Below are 25,692 nucleotides of genomic sequence, written 5' to 3'. Positions count from 1 at the left end.
TATTATTATTATTATTATTATTATTATTATTACTATTATAGGTTTACATTATATTTGTTAAAATAATTAATGTAATTATTTGATAAAGCATTGATATTGCCAAAGTGTCGATCTAAAAATGTGACTATGGTGTTGACAATGTTCACAGCTTTGTCGTTCACCTCCGGTATCTAGGGGGCAGCAGTAGTTGTCATTAAGCTTCACACGCCCCTCTTGATCTCTGCATAGTGTTTTGTGTCACAGCCTCAGCTCGCCTCCCGCAGCAGGTTTTTGGAGCTGCGCCGATACTGCACAGATATCTGTGGGTGGAGTTCAGTGATGTCACACAGAAACACTCCAAGAACTTGCATCTCTGAATTTCTGTGCAGAACTGCGCTTCAGAATGGGACAACGTCACACTTTCTGCACGGTTCATATTACACTGAGTCTGCGCTGTTTACGCGCCAAGAGAAATACGTCACCACTGTCAGCATTCTTCTTAAAGGGACAGATGCCTGTTAGTCAGATCAAATTGTCATTCGCATAATAAAAAAATGTTGATTATTTTTTAAATGCTGGTATTGTACCGTTTTCAACACTCTAGTACCGCAGTACTTTTTCAGTACCGGAATACCGTGCAACACTGTACAGACCAGCACCAAATGTGCTGTGGACCAGCAAGAGCCAGTTGGTGTTTGGGATCCATGGCTTTAAAGCTCTCTTAAACTTTATCTCATTAAATGTCATCTTCAAGTCTTTAATGTGTCTTACCATTCTCATATTGTTTTGAACTCCATTCCAGAATGCTTTCATTTACTTTCTTAAAAGAGGAGATTGTGTTTGTTGCTGGATTATATTTGATGCATTTTCTTATTTTCTTCCACAATAGGAAGTTGAAATACACTGGTTGCCTTTGTAATGTGTGGAACACTCTTTGGTACTTTGACTTAAAAATTGTTTTATAAAAGGTACATCTTGGGGAATGATTTACACAGCGTTATTCGACGATACCTATTATAGACTTTTAAAATACTGAGAAAATACATTATTATAATGTATCTCTTTGTAGATGCCCATATCAGGTCCAAATAAAGGTTCACAATTCTGAAATGTTGATGGTTTTATCTCTCAATTTCATTTAAACTAAACTGCTGGTATGGTTAATGAAGCTTATAATTACAGTGTAAATAATAAGTCCCACTATGTTTAAATGCCAAATAGACAAAATAGTAAAAACTCCCCAACCACTACAAGAGAGTATTGAAGACAAAGTGCACTGCAATGCAATCTGTGATATACTGTTTGGCAGCAAATGTAGGGCTATATATATCATATTTATTATATAAATATAAATTGTTAGCTTGTAGTCCAGTGTTATATTGACTATTAGGTATCTACCTCACTTATCCTGGTTTACATCCCTTACAGAAACAGTGACTTCACCTCTTTTATAACTCATCTTTGACACTGTAATTCTGGCTCCAGTTGGGGAAGATGAGTATCTTCAGCTGTTTGTGCTGCTTATTGCCTTCTTCCCTTTCCTTACACTTTTTCTTATGATGCCACTGTAAAGACTGTTCACTTTTATAAGGATTTGTCATTGGGACCCACAGAGCTCAATTTATTTCTGTCAAAACACACAGACAACAAAACTACATTACGTATAGATTTGACTCTACATTGACCCCTATTGGGCTGTAACCATGAGCCAATATCAGTTTGGTTGCTGGGATTGTGTTTTCACATTACTGCTAAATGGAGGTTCAATAAGCCCAACAACAGTCAACTAACAATTCTCCTTAACCAAGGCAGTTGTCTATTAGTTTTAAAAACACAGACTTGAGCCTTGGTCCTGTGTAATAAATATCGGGTCGCTGGAAGAATATGTAGATATTACCTTTTTTCAATAGAGTGAGCTTCAACAGTTCGTCAACACCAATACTTCCTGTTATTTCCCAGGTAGCACTTAATAAAAGTGAATATATCAAATAAAATGCAGATGAGTGTTTGAGCGACAGTTCCTAACTAATCCTAATAATCAACTGTGTAATAATATTTTTCTGAAAACATTTCCACTACAACCTAGAATATTCTTTACACATAACTTATGTTCACTAAAACAAACTAACACATTAAGTATATATTTGGATGAAACACTTACAAGTATATATAAGAACTGGGTCAGGTTTCTACTGATTAACACCACAGGGATCAGGAAGGTTTTGAAGATTTTTTGTGGCCAGCCTGTAGGCATGTGAGGTTGGATCACACTGCCACCACACGATTAATATTGACTGAATGAGCATTGTTAACTGACAGACAGCAAGCAATAGGGAGGACCTCTACTCCGAGAGATAAAGGGTGAATCTGTCCTAAATAAAAACGAAACCATGAACTGTCCAACCCTGCTGCTCTGAATTTATTTGGCCATTTTATAATAATTGTATGCTCCAATACATCTACATAAAAGCACTCTGCCACTATCCCACATCAGACTTCTCAGGGCTCTCTGCTAAGCATGGAGAATTGACTTCCCCTTGCTCAGTGCAGCACGGAAATTACTTAAACTCGGTTTAAAAACACATTTATCCAGCTCAGATTCCAAGGCAGAATTGAGTGAAAGGTGAAAATGGAAGAAATGTCAGAGACTGCAATTCACGTCTTTCCATTGTCTATAAATTACTTGAGATTTCATGAAAAATGTTGACTTGATAGCCTACAGTCTACAAAACCTGAGGCAAATCACCACCTTTCTGTAGATGATCCATTTCTGTGTCATATTCAGTCAGTGGGTTTTCTGCTTACCAAGATGTCTGATTTGCAGTACTCACAAATGTCACAAAACAATCCAGCTGAATAGAACATACAGTTCTGAGCTAAAAATACAAAGTACATGGAAATGTACATCTTGGGGCCCAGCAGATATTTACTGAGTAGTTCAGTCTACTGTAACATGATCGGCTATCCCAGACACTTTTGCTATTAGAGGCTTTTCTTGGTCAGGTGTGGAAATTAATACACAGTCATTCATTCAGATTTTGGATCATATAGACTGTTTTGCAGCATAAAGCATAAAATGTTGATTTCTGCCTAAGAGCTTTGAGAGGAAAAAAACAAAACATCAGCTTTACCCATAATAATCACTTATTCAGATTATTGATCCATACTGGTTCCCACTAACATAATACCTGAACCGAGTGTCTGATTAAACAAAAATGATTATGGATGAAGTGGATGAGCGGTTTGAGCGTTCGATCCCCACTAGACAGCTTGTCTATATTTGTCACAAACGAGCCATGAGAAAACAAAGCCACACACAAAGAGGTAATCAGTAAGAACTAATCAATAAAATCTGTGTAGGAAAGCCTTTGCCAGTACTGCCGGTGTCTCAGTCGAGACCGCCCAATTTGATTAAAAAACACACGCACACAGCCAACGGTATATTAAGACACTGTGGTGGGAATATAAACACATTGACACATTCACCATACCTTTCAGTATGCTTTGATTAATACAGTTTATAGCCCTATATACTTTTAACTCTGAAATATGATTACTTTTTATGTTCAATCTAGTTTAAATGCTTTTTACTGCAATTGTTTCAGCTTTTTCTTTTGTGGAGATTTTTTTACTGGTGATGTCTATGCTTACAATAGTGAAAAGGTTTTACTGGCACAGAAGACACATTTACAAAATATTACAAAAAATCCATCTACGGTTGTACTGTATAACTGCAAAGGAGACCAGAGGAAAAGGTTCATACAAATCAAGTTCATGACTAGTTTAATCAAGTGGTTTAATGTATTTGACAAAGGTGTTGTGTGATACTTCTATCAAATTTGGAAGGGTAATATTTTATTTACAGACATTGTCATTTTCACTTTTAATGATATTGCCAAGTGAAGGGACTTGAAAAGATTCTGCAATACTGTGCAATATGATGATACACATTCACACTGGGAAGTGTAATCTGTCACTTTGCATTATAATTTTTATTTTTATTTTTAAATCATTATGACAGAACATTTGTGTATTTCCATATTATTAGCTCATATGTTTGTTAATATCAACAGATTTCCTCCTTTCATGCTTACATCTTTCTACATAAACCAGCAATTAAACACAATTTTCCCACCTCGCTTGTCTATTGCGTGCTGTAACAATTCTTAATGTTGTTGTTAATCATTAATATTGTAATGAAATCAAGAGTGAGAGACAGACAATGTCAGATGAAGAGTGATGGAACAACTTGCATAAGGCAGTTCTAATAGTTTTCATAAGCATTCTTATTATGCTGTTAAAGTAGTAAATCTTTCAAAGAACCCCAACAAATATTTTAAAAAGATTGTAATATTACTGTATAGGCAAAAAATGAGATATCCTGACAGATGATTAGACACGTAAATGCATACAATACATTAATTAACACATTAATAATGGACATTCTATTGCTTTAGCTTAGTGAAAATGTTTGGCACCTATGACATATCATTGATATTAATTTGAGAGCCAGTAATTCTCCTTATTTATTTTTTTAAAGCAAACTATGTGAAGTATAAAAATCTTAACTTAGGAATTGGTTAAATCAATGTTAATGTAACCAGGTTGAAATTATTATTTTTTTGTTGTTGAAACTTCACCAAATCCTGATAAATATTGAATAATATGTGTTTTATTAAGTTCATAACATGTTTTGTACGGTTTAGAGTATATTCAAACTGAAGTGTTAATACCTGTACTGTTGCTTTAAGAGGTCTCAGTATTACGACGTCAACTCTGCGCCTCTCTCAGTTCGCGCTTTGCTCATTGAGAGGAGGTAATGATTTTTCCGCTGGTTATCATTAAGAGTTTATTTCGTTTTGTAGATAATATAATATAACCATATGCAGTTATAAAGTGAATGCTAGTCTTAAGAGTGTAAACATGCAGCCGTGTTGTCAAAATGTAAGCCCTGTAAATACACTTTTACAAGTTATACGGGAGACACATGTTTTTCAGTGCTACGGGGTTACCTGTGTGTTTATTTGCTAATAGGAGACTGACGAACTACGTGTGTGGAAGAGACTGCATGTTAAAGAACATTTTTCTGTTTTTTACTGATTTGTACAGGTATGTTTATTCAGTTAGTTCATTATTTACACAAATATTTTACTGGTTGTGTTTAACATTCTGAAAACCATATGTAATCAAATGTATTGGAAATGTATTTTATTTCATTTTATTTTTAAAGTCATCTAAATCACTCTTGTGTTAACGTAGGAACTATGTTAACTTAGATTGCCTATGTAAGTGTAAATTAGCTGAGTTCGCGCTTTGCTCACTGAGAGGAGGAGACTGACGAACTACGTGTGTGGAAGAGACTGCATGTTAAAGAACATTTTTCTGTTTTTTACTGATTTGTACAGATACCACCGCCATACGGCTTGCATTAAAGGAGCAACCAGTAGCTGTTTGTAGTCCGGGTCCTTCCTTCCGTCAGCACAGTCACAATCACAGAACACAACGCAGATCACGTAGACGTCAACGGATGTGCATTTAGCCAGATATACGACAGACCACGCACACCCGTTACATTAGCATGTCATTAAAACCAATATAAAGCATATTTGATGAAGGCACATTGCATTATGACATTGCATCAGTACTCAATCCTGCAAGCAAATGTCTTTGCATATTTTCATAATGCTTTTTATAAAAAGATCATAACATGTTCAATTATTAATAATGTGACAAAATATCCAACATATACAACACAGAAAGCAATCTGTCACACAGTTTGTAAGGAAAAAGAGAACTCTATATTTATTTTTGAAAACAAAACATAAAAAGCATTATCTTCCACCAAATGTATAAGAAGGCTTTTTTCTTCACTTACCATGTTTGTTTGTTCCGTGTTTCCTGTCCTCAAGATGACTGGTGGGTAGTGTTATTTTTATATGTGTATGTATCTATGTATGTATGTATGTATTTATGTTTGTATGTATGTATGTATGACATCATGTTTTTCCTTTTTTCCTGGAGTAGAAAGTGCTCATAACATTAAAAAAATAAGAGTAATATTGTCAAAAAGCTGTCAAACGGTACATATATCAAACGGTTGTGGTCGTTGACTTTCGGAGGATAGTCTTCTGTGGTTTGGGAGCAACTGGATGAGGCACAGATGCAGGATTCACAGGGGGGAAACTATGACTGATACTAATACCCATCCCGCCATTTTGTAGAGGAGGCAGAGGTGGAGGCGGGGGAGGGCAGTGGTGTGGCGGTTTTAGTTTTGCATGGATCGGTTCAGTGTGTAAGTGCACGTCCCTGTTTTTAATATCGTATCGCACGTCACAGTCTGGACAGTACCCGTGGTACTGCACTTTTTCGCTGAATCGGACTCGCTCTCGAGTTGTCTGCGGGCATCTGTCTTTTTCAGGCCTAGGCAGAGGCGGTGGTATGGGCACTTTGTCTGGGATGATTTGGGAAATACAACATACGTCTCCGTTTGGCACCTTTTTTTGTATCCCTGGTAAGGCTCCATTCCGAAGAAGAGTCCCATTTGTCTTAACAGGGTTCCCTGAAGGTAATGTCTTACTTGAGTCGTCACATCTGACAGGAGTCAGCCGTGGTGGAGGAGGGGGAGGGTTTGGTTTCTTTAGCACTGTCAGGATAGCTGGAGGGGCTGATGGAGGCTTGATGATTTGTCCTTCGCAGTGCAACTTGACCTTTTCCATGCTGGAGGCGGTGGTTGTGGTTGTGCTACTGGAGCTGCTGTTAAGTGTATCTGTCTTGGAGCTGTCTGTCATTTCTTCCTCTAGCTGCAGGTCACAGGTAAGTGAGTCTATCTGGTCGACTACCTGCAAAGTACAGGGAAAGGTAATCAGAGTCAGGCGGGCTATGATGAATTGGGTATGTTAATCCGTGGTGCTGGGTACGTGGGGAGCCATAAATTATACGACATTGCATAGAAATAAAAAAAACAAAACAAAAAAAATGTGGCACTACCACTTAAAACCTCTGTGTAGAAAAATAAGCCATTCATCTTTAAATCACAGATTTCTGTCAAACTCCATAAAACACTTTATACTGAATCCAAAATTCAAGTAAGCTCTTTCCAGTGTCTACGGATGTAAATATAATTAAGTTTAATTTCACGTTATGTAGCTTTAAATTAGCTTTAATTGTAAAAGTACACAGGGGACAAGTGGACAAATGTGGACAAGGGGCATGGTTCTCAACCCAGTCCTGGAGGACCCCCTTCCCTGCTGGTTTTTATTCCAACAATGCTCTCAATTACTTAATTGAACCCTTAATTTAAGTAATAATGTGCTTACATTTGACTTTTTAAAATTGTTTAACTGATGTAATTTCCTAAAGCAGAGCCTTTTAATTATTTTAAACAGTAGGGGTTTTAAGTACAAAATTGTATATGGAAATTATGATCTTATTAAGGAACAACTTTACATCAGCTTTACATCAACAATTTAAAAAAGTCAAATGTAAGCACATTATTACTTCAATGAATGATTCCATTACGTAATTGAGAGCTCAGTTTGAACAACAACCAGGAGGGTGGGGGGGACCTCCAGGACCAGGATTGACAACCACTGAACTAGACCACAATTTAAATAAGGAAGGCTTTTGGTCTGCTCTATGGTAAAAAAATCAAGATTGTGAAGAAACGACATATAGAGCTACTTTTGGAATGGGAATGTGGAGCTTAGGTGCTAAGAGGCATAATTTAGAAATACCCCCCATGCCCACAGGCAATCGGCCCTTGTCAGTACTGCATGGCACTCCAGGAGTCAATGCTCCACGGCACTCCTGGGACCCTCTGTTGACTACATCAACAAGTCATAATTGTGTTCATGTACAGCAGTGCCCACTGTGTCACTGTATTTAAAACCATCTTTTTGGAATTATGCCCTTGTCATTCATTAATAAATCAGTGCCACGAGTTGATTTCACCCAAATGGCTTACGTCTTGAGGAGAAAATACAGCGGCCTTCCAGATATAGATGGCAAACAGATGCATACAAAATGTGATACTGTATATGTTTTAGATTTACCCAGACTGACTGCATGGGAATTGTTTTTACACAAAAATAAGTTTTCACAGTGGCTACCAAGACAGATCCAAATACTAAAAAGTATGCCTTACAGCTTGGAAATCTGCAGGACATTAATTTAGTTTAAGATTAAATTAACTGCATAACCGGCAATACAGTTTGTACACTTATTGTGAGCAGCTTCTAAACCCTCAGGTTTTGGTTCACATTAAGAGGGCAGTATACTGAAATGGTGTTTATTTAACAGCCAGTATATATTTTTTTATAAAGAAATCAAGATCTCCAGCTAGTTTTTGCGTGCTAGTAAATTTGAAATTCTGATCATAAGAAAGCAAAAGCAATCAATAGGAATGAAATTGCATGTACTGTAATAACAATGGTAATAACTGTAATAGTAATAACCACAGTACTTGCAACAGTAATAGTAATAGTAGAAATATAAAAATGCAGTGCATACAATAAAAAGAATGTGCAGCCAGAATATTCAGCATCACAATGATGTTTTCGGCATTGACAGACCTTGTGGAAGCAGTGAATCCGAACAATAAGCTACAACACTGCTTTTTCACAAGATGAGAGCACCTTTTCCTCCACCCCCCCACCAACAGGTCTTCACCTCCTGAACCTTATTCTGAGCCTTTCTGAAAAAAAGGTTAAACTCCGTTAAATGTGTTATTAAGGAAGGGGACGACCTCACCTACTTGCATTGATTAAATCATTTAAAATAACCTTTTTATGTTTAGCCAGTTAGAGTGGAAACAGTAAGGCTTAAATGACATACATAGCACCCAGTGATCCTGCCCTCTATTACCTGTTCTCAGTCAGCCAAAAAGTTGGTAATAAAAACAATCTGAAGTACTGGTTCATAAAAACCCTATCCCCCAGACTAGCGGCACACTGTTGTGCTGAGGAGAAAATCCACCCATACTAGACTCCAAAGCCACAAGTTCATACGTGTGCCATAGCAGCCTAGCAGGAGTCGTGATTTACATATACCCCGCATTTAGAGGCAGCTAAGCCTTGAGCACACAGAAAACTGAACAGCGTGCTTCTGAAATCAACAATGCTCAGAAGCATTAATAGATTGAGCTGCATGTATCTAAACTAAGCAATAAGATTACATCTGGGGCAAGAAGAACTCTTAAACTGAATTCTGCGTGTGTTCAGACAGTTCTTTACTGTGCCCGGCTGGGAATAAGACTAAAACCACCTCTAAGCTGGAGGTAGACAAACCTCAAGCTTCTGCCAAGTACAATTCCCCAGGAGTGGGTTAGTAGTGAATGTCTTGATGAAACATTGGCCCATCAGTAGTCACTTGTTCAGATGAGGACATTAAAAGCATGTGATAGAACTAAAAGCAAGCACGCAAAATACATTCCCCCACCTCCCACCCCCCACAGGTTATATTGGGTTATTCTATAATACATTATAATAGTGTGTAGAAAAATAATGCAGAAGCAATGTGAATGGAAAAGCAGAGGTAATGTACAGTTAGGTCCATAAATATTTGGACAGTGACACAATTGTCATCATTTTGACTCTGTAGTTACATCCAACAAGGGTAGTTACATCCAACTTGCGTGAATTGTGTAGGAATTACTGAAGGTAAAACACCCCCAGAACAAGCAGGAACTAAAGGCAGTACAGGCCTGGTAGAGCATCACCAGGGAAGAAACCCAGCATCTGGTGATGTCTATGGGTTCCAGACTTCAGGCAGTCATTGACTGCAAAGGATTTGCAACCAAGTAATGAAACTCAGAATTTAATTAATGATTATGTTAGTTTGTCCAATTACTTTTGAGCCCCTAAAATTGGGGGGACCACGTATAAAAATGGGTGTAATTCCTACACCGTTCACCCAATTTGGATGTAACTACCCTCAAATTAAAGATGAAAGTCTACACGTAAAAGACATATTGATTGTTTCCTTTCAAATCCATTGTGGTGGCGTACAGAGCCAAAATTATGACTATTGTGACACTGTCCAAATATTTATGGACCTAACTATATGACCTATTTATCTTTTGTTAAACGTAAGGTATGTCATACAAACAATATAACAGGTGTTTGTAGATAGGTATAGCTATTTGATACTCAGATATAAATATGTGCAGTAGTTTGTTAGGGGATTCCTCTCCAAACAGTATAATGAAGGTGTTCAGTTCGTTTGAGAGTAATGATTGACACCACTAAACTGCTAAAATGCAACATTTAGTCAATATCTGGAATCAGTAACAAGATCATTCAAACATCCACATATTATGCTTTTATGTAATGTTAGAGATACATACTATAATGGTTGTGTTTATGTATGCAATACAAGCAACTTTGATTTATTGTTAATAACTTTTTTCCACTTTAGAAAACATGATAACGTGGGATGGATTAAATGCTTTTCAAATGTCTGTTTCTATTTTTGTAGAACAAAATCACTTAAATTTAGGACTGCTGACTGTTTATATCATACCCCCTGACTTTCTTGTCAGCAAACACAAAAGGCTGGAGTATGAATTTGTTCTGATGTGCCAAACTCTAGAAACAGTTGTCAAAAATGTAAAAAGATCCAAATCCAAATCCAGTCTGATAATTTTAGAATATAATGAAACTCAGAAGGTCCTTCAGAAGGTTCATGGAAAAACAGTTTTTTTGGTGTAATGTTTATCTCACATGCCTTGATGTTTAAGACCGTTTCAGAGTGCAGATATTGCAGGTGCAGTGACAGAAAGGAAGAGAGATTATCATTAGTTAAAAAAAGAGATGAAGTGTTTAAATTTTACAAAGTTTGGTAATAGTATGCTGTGCCTAGATTATGTATAATTAAAATATTCTGTGTGAAGAGATGAGACATAATTATCTTTAAATACACATATGGTGTGAACATCATAATTTCTAGTTCAAGAAGTGGAACAGTAAAAGATTCAAACAACAATGTCGTTAGCAGAGATCATCTCAGCAGATCAGAGTCCCAAAAGGTAGACTAATCCCAAACTCACAATAAGAGAATGTGAATGTAACAGAACCAGTATATGCACATAAAAGAAATGTGTTATGTATGCATGAAATACATAGTTAATTTAATAATTCTGGGTATTTATTTGTAACACAAAAAGCTTCAATAATGGAGAGCAACAAATGTAATAAAAATGAACATTTAATTAAAGACAAATTTATAAACTTGACCCAGTTACCTCCAAATGAATCTAAAATGCTCTGACATTACAAAAAATAAATGTCAAACCGAAGACCAAATGTCATCTCTGTGAATTGTAAAGTAGAACATGACACATGAGACTTTGGCATAAAAATAAGCCCAGAATCCATTTTGTTTATGGTTTGTTTTGGTTATAATTGATGCTACATTTCCTTATTAGCAGGAACATTTAGTCATAGATCATTATCTTTTCAATGTTGTATGCACATGCAGTAAGATTACGTACTACGTGTGTTACAATGGCAGTAAATATTTACACCCACAATAAATCAAGTACAGTTTATTTTTCGCAGCTTGTTTTTGTAAGTTCCCATTCTAAATCTGTATCTGTAAAATGGTGATTAATGGTTTAGGAAGCAAACATGTTAAGATATTTTGCTTATTGAAAAAATGTACCACAGCAACACAGATGCACACCAAGCACACAACAATAACCACATAGCAACGCCGAAGTATACTGCATTCCAGATAAAACTATGACAGCTTTCACATGAATAAACATCACCATGAATATCACTTAAATCTAGAGGCTGTCATGCAGAGAGAAACAGCATTTGTGAAGAGTAAAAAATAATAACATAAAACATGTATAACACATAGGTTATTTACTGTAACATAAATATTATCTTAAGCCATAATTTGTGGCAAAATAATGAGGCAGATCAGTTATATTAAAATGTTCTTCAGAAATACCTTCTACTACTTTATTACAAGTAAGATATATAGGAATTGCATGATCATAAAAGGACTGATAAGATGTACACATGTACAAATCCATATTCCAACCAAACAACAGAGTATCAACAAATACCATATTCAGTTATATTAATACATACATCTTTAGCTTGCATAAAAAAAATTTGTCCACCAAAATTATTTGTGAAACCCTTTTAAGAAGGGGGCAACTAAAACATTACCACCATACCAATGTGTTATATGCTTTAGAAATACAATGAAATAAAAGGTTTGATCTCAGGTACTATTATCTCTTATAGGATTTACCATTGAATGGAGGAAGATGATCAAACCAGAGGAGCTTTTCAAGATCTGCAGTGACACACGGACCCGGGAACACAAATGAAAACTGGGCTTCAAGGCATTCAAGACAGAAAACAGGAAACACTTCTTCACACAGAGAGTCATCAATCTGGAACAAACTCCCCAGCGATGTGGTTGAAGCTGAAAATTTGGGAACATTTAAAAATAGACTGGATAGGATCCTCGGATCACCTAGTTATTAATGGACACCAAACGAGCACGATGGGTCAACTGGCCTCCTCTCGTTTGGAAACTTTCTTATGTTCTTAAATTGAACTCATAAGGAAGGGTATTCTCTGTAGGAAGAATTGTCCAGCTTTAATGTTATACAGCATAACACAGAATGAACCAATACATCAAAAGTACTATGTAAATTGGTAAAAACAAGGAAGAAAATAAAACATTAAGATAGACAGACAGAAAAACAGATTGGAAGTTCAAATCTAATCCTTTCACACACTCAGATTGATTTCCCCATCAAGTTCACATCATATCTATTTATATGAATGGAGAGAGTAAAGAAGTTTGTCTGAGAAACTAGTACTATAGGGAATTATAGGTCTAAAACCAAGAGGTTAGTCAAACAATTTTGTGTCATGCCTACAGTAAAACACAGTGATTTAATATGAAGGTTTGGAGTTACTTTGTGCAGACGCAGGTGATATTGTACAATAGAATGAACATTTGTACAGAAATGCTTTAGTCCCCTTCTTCAAAGTGATATAATACCCTTGGTTTTTCTCTGCTCATAATAACCCTATCAGGATGACCACCGGTAATTTTCATCATAACATTGTTGTAACCAAAGTAAACAAATGAAGACTTGACTGTTCTAACGCCTGATCTGAACCTTAGCAGCAGGAGATAAAAACAGGGCTGAACACAAAGACACCAGCAGGAAAAAAGGAAGAGCCTGGAACACATTACTGAAGCGTGCAAGAATATTGTGACAAAGCCAAACTGACCCTCATGCATATGTTGTGCAGGAGATTAAAATAAAACTCTTACACAATGTAAGGAGAACAGCAAAAACTGTCATTAAAAAATACATCAGTCAAGTCTGATGAATTCTATACTGCATTTATTTCTTTCCTTACACATATTTTGCGGCATTAATTTCACTCTAGCCTTCTTTATCTTGTGTGTGTTTTTATATCGATTTGATTTCCTTCTGGGTACTTAATATTATTGAGGCTATCAGTCATTATATCTTCTAGTGTTACTTTTAGACAGAATTGCTGATACATTTTATTTGAAATACACTCAGATATCAATATCACAAGCACAGCCAGACAACATGATTACAATCTGTGATTTCAGATAGCAGTGATACTGTTCAATGGCTCCAACCGGTAAGAGTGTGAATAGCGTGTGTCTCTTTTGAAACGTTTGAATTAAGGCTACTGTTTTACTGATTTTCATTGTTTTACCTGTTCTCTTGTAGTCTCGTTTAGGAATTAAATGTATATTGAATTAAGACATTTGTATATGCTGCAACCCTCAACAGAAGCAGGCAAGAAACAAAACAAACATTTGTCTTAGTTTCAATTTGTATGGTATGATCAGTGATATTAGTTCAAACAACGGTGCAGTATTTTACTAGAAGAAAAACAGATTATGCAAATCAAATTGAATTTACTTAAAGAGCGTAAGGTGTCTTCAGCATTCAACATGCATATGACATTTTCAATTCTGATCAACAAACCCTAAGCTGTCAGGTGACATTATGTTTGAAGTGATTAAAGACTTCTTAGTGACAACATGAAGGCAACATGCAGTTACCATTTATTTGTTGGAAACTGAAAATCTTAGTAAGAAGGATCAACAAAAGCAAATGAGACATGCATTTCATTTGAAAGAAATGTAATTTAGTCATTTCAAAAGAAAGTATGTCTCTGCCCTTCAAGCCATAGTGCACGAATGTTTAAAACAAGAAATGTAATGCTGGGACTTCAATCCACATATTCTAGATAATATAAAACAAGCACTAGGCCAATCCCATTAGTTGTACTTTTCCTAATGATACCTAATGTGATTAAATATATGCCCTAGAGTGATGCTGGGCACAGCTGTGCTTTCTTACTCATTTGGCTTTTGCAACCTCCAGTTAAAGAATAAATTCTGTTCAGGTGAGTGTTTATCTCACAGAGTTCATGGCTGGGAAACCAAGCAGGAGACAAAGAACTAATTGACATTCTGTTCACTGGCTTGCCAAAGGAAAGTGCATTCATTTCTACAGATGCCTCTAAAAATGGAACAGTTATATGTATTACGTGCTCAGTTAAACCTAACAAACACATTTTTTCCCTTTTTTCTTTTCTTTTTTTTAGCACTGGACAACTTTAAATAAGAAAAACAAATGCCTGTAGCAAAGCATTTCTTACCCCAGAGGTCAAAGTCAGTTGATTGGGCAGTGTTTATGTATTGAAACATATGAATTGCATGGTCAGCAAGCTTGATATCTAACTATCAGTGCCATGTAACCAAAAAATCACTTATATGCAAACGTGAAAAAAAAAAAACACACACAAAGCATTTGAATCTTTAAAGGATGCACCATATCAGAAAATCACTTTCATTTTAAGGCAACTCGACTCAAATATGTCTCATGGATTCTCACCAAAGCTCCCACTGTGGTGAAATAACCTATTATTTATACCAAATTTGTGTTTAACAATTAATGTACTATAGGTATAGAATATTTGTTTAACTCCAGTTCTTGTTGTCTGATAGGAATTACACATTATTAAATATTATATTATTGACTATTGCTTCATACATAGGGGCAGACATTAGTCTTACTGTTTAGTCTATTAACCTTTGAGTCATACATTCTATTATATTTTTGATTTACTATTAATATAGAACACTTTTAGAAGTTAATGAATTACCGGTCCATACAGGACATAAATAATAATAATAATAATAATAATAATAATAATAATAATAATAATAATAATAATAATAATAATAATAATAAATCACTGATAAGATAAAACCACATAATGTGGGTATCAAATATGCATGTGCAATAAGGAACATGTTATGGTTAGCAGTGTAATGCAAATATACTGCATATTAACCAATGAAAATCCAAAGCCTTATTTGCAGTTGTGCTCATCACCCCCCTGACATGATATTTTTGGTTTTTGGTTTTATTTATTTAGTTCCCATTTGTAGTAACTACACTTTAACTAACCATTTTCTGTACTGATGATCCTTGACCTGACCCCCACGCTACACTAATCTGTAAGAGCTGTGCATCCTTACATTTTAGATCAGTAGTAACACTGACAGCTTTAAGGTCATTTTTCCAGCATGTCAAACAGCAAAATATATTCATAAGAGACGAAGGTCAAAGAGTGCCTCAACAGAATGTTCTGTAACATTCATGGGGGCTATTACACATACACTCTTCTCATTCAATTTGAGTTATGTCCCCATTGTTTTAAAATTCATATATTATCCTATAGAAATTAAATGAATCTGCTTTAACAGGGAAAAAAAAAAGAATCACCTTTTGCGTATTATTTTTTAAATCTGAAAACACACATTAGAGAAGCTACTCCTTACTCGAAATATGTGATTGCAAGAGACAAATGTATAAATAAAGACTTTAATAAATAAAAAGCACTTTAATGACAGTATAAAGAGGTGCTTGGTGATTTGGCCTCTCTGTCCTTAATGTACACTTGAATATAAAGTAGCTAGGATAATCATAATACAATTGAATGCCTCACAGATTGCTGGACTCAATTCCAACAAGCTGGAAATGTCAAAATGTTGAAAGGGATTTATTTTGACCCTTGAGTCCCACGAACACTTTTCATGCTTGGAGAGATTTTTATCCTAGAATGTTTCAGAATCTTACTCTGATCCTTCTCAGGCTGGAAGGTAATGTATTTGTAGTTGGCAGTGTAGTTCTGGCTTTAGACTATTTAGACTAGCTTCATGCGATTACACATTTTCTGTGTGTGTTCACTGGATTCTTCCCATTTTTGTGTTATCTTTCAAGTCGGAAGCACTGCCCAAGGGGGGGGGGGTTTCTGTACACTTCCGTAGGAACCTGATCGAAAACATCACTCTATCAAAGCTGCCACTGGCCCGTTCCCACTTCCTGCCCTATAAAGCGTGATGTCTGCACAGATTCATCCTCTTTTGCCATTTCACTGGACCCAAGAACGTGAGCTCTCTGTGTCTTGTGTGTGCACTAGACTTATTATTATTATTATCACTGTTTTTCGGTTGGTTGGCTTTATGGCTGTGTTGTTCGCCACCATTTTACTAGTGCGTGTGTCTGTATTTGTTTTCATATTAATTATTAACAACCTGACAACCAGGGGGGTTAGGAGAATGTGAGAGCATGGGGGGCGGGTTATGTTCAAAAACAGTGAGAGCGAGGAGGGGGGGGGTCAAATACTGTGAGGGGGGGGGGGGGGTGACGGTCGGTGAGAGCGGGGGACCGCCTCGCTGTGTATATAGGTCTTTGGTCAGTAGGTCTGTGGCCATTCTGGCTGTGTGCAATAGAGCAAGTGACCACTGCTGCTTCCCTCAGCGGTAAGCACTTGAGTGGGGTCTCGTGTTCCGCTGTGTACATAGTTCATTTGTCAGCACAGTAGAGCTAATGTTGCCCTGTGTTAGCTGCTGTAATCAGCAGGCGTCAACTGCTCCTGTGTTCTGCGGGTGGTGCATGAGTTGGTTCCTGTGTCCCGTGTGTATATAGTTAGCTTGTATGACATTTTAAGTTGTCAGCACAGTGGAGCTCTCCACTCTATACTGTTCAGTTGAATGTTCCTGCTGCCACGCGATACATATTGTTGGGTTTTCTGCTCGGCTACTCTGTTGACTAGTCGACTGTGTATTATGTTATGTTTCAGTGGGTCTGTGACCCCGCTCCTGTTGGATCAGGGGTCCACTGCCATGATAATACGCTGAGGCCACATGAGTTGCTAGATTGCCCGTGCCAAATATTGTGCAAGTAGATTACGGCCTCGCTCCTAGCTGTACTAGTAGAGCAGCCGGCCTTGCTATTATAAGCGGAGGGTGTTTAGGTAGGTTGTGAATGCAAGGTCACGCGGGAGTCCTAGCTCCCGGCAAAAGAGGACGAACTTGCACAGATGTCACGTTGTATAGAACAGAAAGTGGGAAGGGACCTGTTCTGAGTGACGTGCGCAGGGGCCAATGACAGCTTTGATAGAGTGACGTTCTGGATCGGGTTCCTACAGAAGTGTGCAGAAACCCACCCTCCACCTTGGGCAGTGCTTCCTTTTTCAGATAACCGGGGTTGCATTCGCAACCTATCGTTGTGTACCATAATTAAGTCCCTAATAATACTGAGTACCTGTTTTGAATACCTCAAAGGCTGCTGACTAGCAAAGCCAAGACGGATCATGTTACTTCCTAGCAACACAAATTTAAACCAAACACACAAGCCCCAAATCACAGCAAACATTAAGACAACACATTCAGGAAGAGTCACATCAGCGAAACAAATAGATATTTTATTTTCTCTGAAGAATAGAAAAGCTTATCCATCAAAGCAGATGTTCATTGAGTATGTTTCAGTTTATGAAAAAAATGGGATTCAAATATGTAGCCTTTTTTGAATAACTAATAAGGCAGAACAATGAAGAAATTAAGAAATCTGAAAAGGTTTCTTAAATCATTGCATCAGTCAGGTATACCAAAGTTTACATCAATACAATAGACTCAAAGACACTGCCATCTGGGCTTTGTTTGAAGATCTTGAAATGAGTGTCTGTGTTAAATATACATGGGACAGTTTAGCAGATTTACTCAATTTACTAGTGCCAGTGATAACTAACCAATACCAAAATCACTACATAACACCAAGAGCAAATTCCCCCAAAAAAGGCTTTAATTTTATTCCTGATTAGCATGTAGAACCTTAATGGAATAAAAACCCTTTTCTTGCCTAGTGTTATTCACTGCATATTCTATCAGGACTTACACCACAGAGCCCTAGGACATTCCTGTCACAAGTGATGTGTTTAGGACCTTCAAAATATCTCCATTCAGCCTTCTAATGTCTGGAAATTAAGATAAAGGAAATGTTAATTTCTCTTTAGTTGGCACCTACTGATTAGCAGAAATGGGTCTATGTTGATATTCTCAGCATTCCCTTATAGAGGTCCTGTCTGCTCAACATATTAATGATTAGCTAGAGGCAGTAGTTGAAATTGAAATCAATGGCAATGCATGGAATGCATGCGTGGCAATTGCAAGATAAAATCAGAGCAGAAAACAAGTATTTATGCTTTCAGTAAACATAATTATGTGTAGTCCTTAGCTCTACTTGTGGCAAAGGTCTATATTTTTGCCTTTCTACAATGTTTACCCATGTATTATACATCTTAGCTGGCATTCATGAGGAGTTAAGGGATAAAATGGGAGACAAGGTCAAAGGCATTCCTTCCCTGATCCTCTCATTCAACTCAGTCAGAGATGTGTAATGTGTATGCAAATCTAGTTTGTGTGAGTATGTGATGTGTATGCATTATCTATGTTTCAGACACATGCCACACTACTTATTATTTGTATAATTATACTGGTTGTCTGTAACAGAGCAACTAAATGTTTATTTGTATCATTATCGTGTTACTGAGTCTGAATTGTTCAGCAAATGTGAAAGCTGTCAGACTCATTGTGGATGCAAAGCATGTTTTTTTTTGTCTATTCACAAGAGGACTGTTAATGCCATCGACTGTTCATATCAATCCTCAGCTTACCAAATGTGAAGCCACTGGGCTGCAATGTGTCTGTTTATTAAGACATTAGCAAAAATACTGCATCTGCCTAACTGCCAGGCCCATATTTTTGCATATATAAATACATGACACAGACTTTAGAAACTGCCTCACTGCTACACTTCCTTGCTATTCGAAGGGAACTCAGAGCACTCAAACACATGCTGTCAGATAGATATCCTCTTTTCATACTGTTAACCACCACCATGAGCTTGAAGCAGAAGTTATAGGACAGGCAAGAGTCCTACTGGAGCTGTCTATTTCTCTAGGCACCAGGTCTGCCACAGCAATCTTTGTTATGAGCAGCACAGCCTCCCAGCTTTGGCCAATTTCCAACCCAAAGTGCTAATGATGCTCTCTCAGCAGAGGGCTTTATTGTACGAGCCACTCGGGAGTCCCCCTTCTTCAACTTTCAAGTTAATATTTTCGCTTCACTTTTTCAACATATGCCCAGTCTTCCATCTCTGTATGAGTAATCAATGTTATAATGAAGCTGGTCCAAAACGCATGGCACCATTAAAAAATATTTCCATTCTCGAATTATACTGAGATCAAATGTCCCCTATCGCCAAAAAACAAACACATACCCTCCTGCATTCTTATTTATAATGAGTAGAAAGTGATGGAGAGAAACTGAAATTGGGCCCAGGTGTGGATTTTCCGATGAGCATATTTGGTCAACTTTTTCATTCAGTCTGGATCTTAATTGGCTAAACATATTTTCTTTAAATTAACTAGGAATGAAGGCTACAGACAAGAAATGAGCTAATGTAGCCAACTATTCAACATCAGTATTTACTTAAACGTAAAGTGAAAATTGTCTTTTACGTTTCTGTTAATAAAACATGAGGGGAGTTGCACTGGGACTAACACTAGTCCACATGTGGATAGCAACTAATGTATTTACAAACCTGCTCCAAACACACACTGAAACTGAATGAACGTTGTGTGCTATACAGATGGGAAATTATCTTTTATGTTGCACATCTCATTTTACAAAACTCGACCCTAAAATGTATAATCTTTAAATTAATGTCTGTATTCCACTTAAATGGATAACTTCTAGATGAAGCAAAGCAACTTCAACAAACCATTATTAGAAAAAACGTATTATATTATTTATTAAAAAGAAGAAAGTTGACAACAATATTTTCTGTTTTAAAAACAATCTTCTTTTTCTTTTAAAGTACCATTCTCTATTATTAAACTTAGAGCAGAATGTTTTTAAAGTTTTTTTCTTTGTCCAGGCTGCAGAAGACTTATTTTATCACAACATTTTCAGATTGTCACAGATTGTGTGCTCATAGTTGCAGAGTGTATTATAAGCAAATGCTATATGCTATGAATATTAATCATAGAGCAATTGTTGTGTTTTTACATAATTATAAACTTTGAAGTATTTAATAATAGTAATACATTTGAACTGGGATGTTAAATGAAATATCCCCAGACACATTTGACCAATATCCTAAAAGTCCACTCAAGCCAGTATAGCATAATTCCAGCAACAGTAATAAAAACTCCCATCCACATATTTACAATTATACAATTCAATATATTTAACATTCAGTGTGTCTACAACTGTACAGGTATCTTAGAAAGAGAGGATGAGAGGAAATTGTTTATATTGAGTGTAATGTGAACTAAAAGAAACAAAACCCATCTTGGAATCTGTCCTCTCATCCTCTCAGTTGTTGCAGAACAGTTTGATTTAGCCAGCTCTTTCCCAGTAGAAAGATAGAGAGATGCTGGAAAATCCCCAGCTGTTTTACATACCTGCTGTCGTTTCAGCACTGAACCATCTAAGTGCAGCATTTTTCTCCTTTCATGTTTTTAAATTAAATCCATAAACAATTAGATCTAATAAGATTTAAATTACTTCATAACGACATAAAACTGTTTTCAGCATTACACCGAAATCTTACCATTTAATGACTGATTCAATTAGGTAATTATAAAAATATATCAGTGAGAAAGTTGCCTTTCAGACATCTCTGAATATTTATTATGCACCTCACTACAGCTAAGCAAATTTACAGCAATTAAAAATGAAAGAAGACTGAGACAATCTTAATTCACATGTGAGTATTACTTTGTTGAGTTATCAAATTTGTTTAAATACAAGGTTATTGGTTCTACATAATGTAAACACCTTTTTGATAAATACCTTTTAAACATATCTTGTATTAAATGTCTATATGTAATTTCCAAACATTGAAGAGACAGGTTCATACAGAATTAGGATGTTGATAATTACATGCCAATTAATTTGCTGTCATTCAGATTAAATCAGATTAATTCTAATGCTTCTCAATTTGATTTTCTATCAAATATACACATGTGCTAACAGGGCAACCCTACAGGCAAACAAATTAATCATTATGAAAATGCCCTGCTGAATATTCTAGGACATTCTTAAGCACTTGAAGACACCAAGGATAAGTACAGCTAATGCCAACTTCATTTTTTCTAGTCACAGCAAATTAAATGCATATTTTAATGTGGAAGCATCAGCAACTAACTAAATTATTCTAATATTTTTGGGTTTCTAAGTGTAAACAAACCTCACTGTAATTTTGAAAAATGCAACTTCTTAAATCATTAGTTTATCCAAACTTAATTTTTCTATATTTTTTAACTGGCATTAATTAATTTGAAATATTAGCGCAGTGGAGACTGCTGTGGAACTTCTTTGTTATGTGAACTATTTGACTTCCATCACTTAAAACAAGAATTCTATGTCTCCAGGAGATTCAATTAGGTTTTGTGTTCAAAATTGCGAGGCAGGGACATATTTTTTGTTTTCCTTAGAACCTCTGTGGCAGACTAATTCTCATAAATTAAACAACGTACTCACTGACTCTGTTGACATAAAATTGGAACAGCGCACATAATGTATTTGCAGTCAAGCTTTTTAAGACAAACATCTACATTATCGGTAGATCAGTCCTTGTTTGAGACTTTCACTCTGCCTTTTATCATACTGATCACTAAAGACCCGCATCTGCAAGCCTTTGAAACATACTTTAATTTCCTTAACATTTATACAGACTCTCTGAAGTGATTTCTTGAGCAATTAAAGCCTTACTTTTGATATATGTTCACTAAAACATGGTTTTCCTGATTTCCTGTGTGGAAGAAAGATTCTCTTTGCTACACTGCAGGAGCCTGTGCCCCTAAGGCCTAAAAACAGCATGTGGTCAAACATTTTTTTTACTTTTTAGTAAACTACCATAGAGAGCTCTAAAAGATTCATGAAGTCATTTAAGATATTTTTTCCATCCAATACATAAATAAGACGTTCTAACTACCGGCATGATGTCCCTTGAAATGTAAACCTGTTAATCTGTTAAATGTCCTCAGTTACCTCAGTTAGGTACATATACGATCAACTTCATTTACATAATCTCCATCACCTGTTGATCTGTTTTTGTGACACCTCTGTCAATCACTGACAGCTAAAGCATAATGCTAGTCTCTCAAAGTTACCTACCCGGCCTCAACATTCCTCTTGTTTTATATGTAAAATTACATTTTTTTATAATTTTCTGTCGAAAGGTGACAGATTGGTATTTGTTAACCCAAAAATAGATAGTGGAGGCAATATCTAGAGAACTTCAAGTATGAAATATGAACTTCAAAAGACGTAAATGGAAGATCTCTCTGAAATGTACTCCCATTTTCCTGTCAGACAGGAAGTTTTATCATTTACGCAACTCACACAGTGGCAGATGCAGCCGGGCCTATTCGCCTTTCATCTGGAAGGATTTTGTGGGTTTCCAGATTGGCACCATTTTGAAATGTTGTCTGCAGGGACATCATTAGATTGCACAGTTTCAGTGAGCCACCTCCGATTGGTTAAATGCCCAGAAACATACTCATGTCTTTTCTCATCTAAATGGCTGATTCTGTTAAGAAGGAAGCTCTTATTAATCAGATCAATGACCCCATTGCAATGCCTTAAAAAAGGAACAAAGATCAATTGGAAGTTTACAGCCATACAGAATTATCTAAGATATTTTATCCAGCTGCATCTCTGATTTCCTTCATAATGTTCCTCGTTTTGCATCCTATTTGAAAAATCATTACTGAGTGATTTGATTTTCTTTAATCTGTTTTTATCATTAGATTATGGTATAAACCTACACAGTGCCTTTTAGTTAAATACAACCACAACCCACTTGCATTTCAAAGCAAATCTAGTTTTTTTACAAGATAAAGGCATTGACCACAATAAACCTATTTTAATGCACACATACATATTATTATTGAATTATAATACAATATATAAGTTTAGCTACACTGTCATAAAAATCAACAGTATATCCTTTCTAAAAAAACTGTGCAGAATGACCTGCAAAAAGAAAACCCTGATTGGCTGGTACCTTAGGGCATGTTTTCTTTCACAGCCACCTTTTTGAAAATGAAAGCAAAATCACAGCTCAAGACTGCCCCGAAGCTTGCTTAGGGACAAGCTGTGAAGAGCTTAATATATAATTCATCATCTAATAAAGTATAGTATCCTAAAGGAATACTTGCCAAAAAGGTCAAAAATAATTCTTAAATCATAGTTGACCTTTTTCCACTGCCCATATGAAATTTGTCTTATGAAAATTTTAAATAGATTTTTAAAAGGCTAAGACTCTTCAGTGAACCATAGACAACCAGAGATAGGATGTTGTGTTTTTCTTGAAGCTTTAGAGACATACCTCCTGTTATCAATCCCAAATCTACCTAATCTGTTTAATTTCAAACCTGGCTCAGGCTTCAGCAGGAGGAAGAGGCTGTCTTTGTCTGTCTCCTTCAGAATTCTGAACACCTTAATCAGACTTCAATTACATTTTGTTGGTTCTAACATGAATAGATTAAAACAGATTAAAACCCTTCTAATGTGTCCATATAGGGCATTTGTTCTTTGCTGTAATTATTCTGTTCACTCATTTAAAAAAAAAAAAATTCTAGAGCAACAGGGTTCATTGTGCGGTGTTGAGATCAGACAGTGACGGGCTGACGATGTTTCATTCACACTAGCGCGGGGGGGGGGGGTGCTGATGGTGTTTTGTTCATGCTAATGACTCTATCATTACAAGAGGGAAGTTAACTTTCTTTAAGGAAATTCTTTTTAAATATCCTAGCTCCTCCCGGTTTCAAGCTATGTTAAAAATTATTTATGTTGCATGTTATAATAAGGCTATTTTTCAAGGCAGGTTTATGATCTTAGATGACTGACCTTTAATTTCCATTTGAACTAAATGGCTTTCAGTATTTTCTGTGTCATTAATTCACATAAATTATAGTTATGCAAATGTCATGTTGAGAATAGATTTTATACTCCAGTTTTACTGTTGTATTCCTGACACTACACACACACACACTGATTGGTAAGCAGGTCCCATCCACTGCAGATTCAGTCATACTACTATCAATTAAAATTATCTAAGTTATGTACACAGAACATGACAAATATGCTGACAATTTAAGGAATTTGTAAATTTGAAAAGTAATTTATCCTCAGCACATATATTTTCCAAAATGTACCTATGAATGATCTCACCTCTTACCCTGATCTATAAAATGGTGGAGACTGCGAGATCTCTATACATATCTTGAGTAAAAGCCTTTATTAAGCCAAGCATAAAAACTACTATTATTACTGCAATTTATAAGAATTATAATAAGATACATCACTCATCACCTCTGCCTTTAATGTTAATATACATGATTGCAGATACCAACTACATTTAAACACAAATTATGGAGAATCGCTGATATTATCTTGCTTTCTATCTGAGGAAATATTAATTAAATTGTGTCTGGTTTTATCAGGAAAGGATTATCAGGCCAAAGACAGTCTGCCCGGGCTATGCTTTAAAAATGCACGTCCAAAGCAAATATGAAGAAAGCCACGGTATTCCTGCTAGAACACCTTGTGTCATTTCAAAATGTCAATGGTGACCTCAAGGGCTTGACATAGAGGCTTGTGATACTTGAGCAGATCTGGCCACACAGTCGTGAATAATCCTGGAAGAAAAACTTTGTTCAGTCAAAGTATTTTCCAGTGATGATTGTTCCGTGTGTGTAGACTAAAAACTCAAGAGGATCCTTATTAGTGTTTGCCTTTATGGTTGAGGGGTGGGAGGGATTGTTCCTTGAAAAATCTGGTTGGAAATTTTGGATATGTTGGAAACACAAACAGCTTGGGTTTATCTCAAGGAAAGGTATAATGATAATCACAGCTAAGCAGCTAACAGCTAATCAATTATTCTTCAAACAAATGGCCTTTAGCCACTATGGCAAAACATAATGGAGTCATACCTCCTTTTGCTGTGGGACAAGAGGTTGGACCTGTTTTAGCTGGCTTGTGTGGGTCTTCTGAAAGGAAACAAATAAAATGCATTAAAAGGTGTAATCGGACAGAACCAGCCAGAACAGCTCAGTTATATGGTAGCAGACCTTTTGACTTCAGAGTCAGGTCAATCTCTTAAACCTAAACAGAAGAGCTTGGTTTGGCCACATGCCCTGGTTTAAATGGAAACTGTCTTTCTGATTTACATTTCGGTCAATGAAATCGCTTCTCTACAAATACCATTTTATTTGGTGTAACGCTGTGTATCTACCAAATATGGGGTGGATATAAGAATTAGTA

At 36.2% G+C, this 25,692-nt stretch overlaps 1 protein-coding gene and 1 long non-coding RNA gene across 3 annotated transcripts in view; one reads left to right on the top strand and one right to left on the bottom strand.

Moving 5' to 3' along the window:
* The window catches only part of prr16 (proline rich 16), a 73,443-nt gene that overhangs the window by 22,911 nt on the left and 24,840 nt on the right, over nucleotides 1-25,692 (bottom strand). The window contains exons 2-3 of one of the 2 annotated variants that reach the window (XM_066711316.1): nucleotides 25,362-25,418; nucleotides 5,855-6,818 (exon numbers count right to left, since the gene is read on the bottom strand). In XM_066711316.1, the coding sequence (XP_066567413.1) occupies nucleotides 6,069-6,818; nucleotides 25,362-25,418 (807 nt within the window). In that variant the 3' untranslated portion in view covers nucleotides 5,855-6,068. The remainder of the gene's footprint in view (nucleotides 1-5,854; nucleotides 6,819-25,361; nucleotides 25,419-25,692) is intronic. The other variant, XM_066711317.1, reaches the window with a different exon arrangement.
* On the top strand, nucleotides 4,586-13,311 carry LOC136754987 (uncharacterized). The gene is made up of 3 exons (XR_010817614.1): nucleotides 4,586-5,088; nucleotides 6,676-6,792; nucleotides 12,237-13,311. It is a non-coding gene; the product is annotated as an uncharacterized LOC136754987 (long non-coding RNA).

This window comes from Amia ocellicauda, chromosome 8 (assembly GCF_036373705.1).
Source record: "Amia ocellicauda isolate fAmiCal2 chromosome 8, fAmiCal2.hap1, whole genome shotgun sequence".
Classification (NCBI taxonomy): Eukaryota; Metazoa; Chordata; class Actinopteri; order Amiiformes; family Amiidae; genus Amia; species Amia ocellicauda.
The sequence above is the reverse complement of the archived record's forward strand: the minus strand, read 5'-3'. Positions and strand labels throughout refer to the sequence as shown.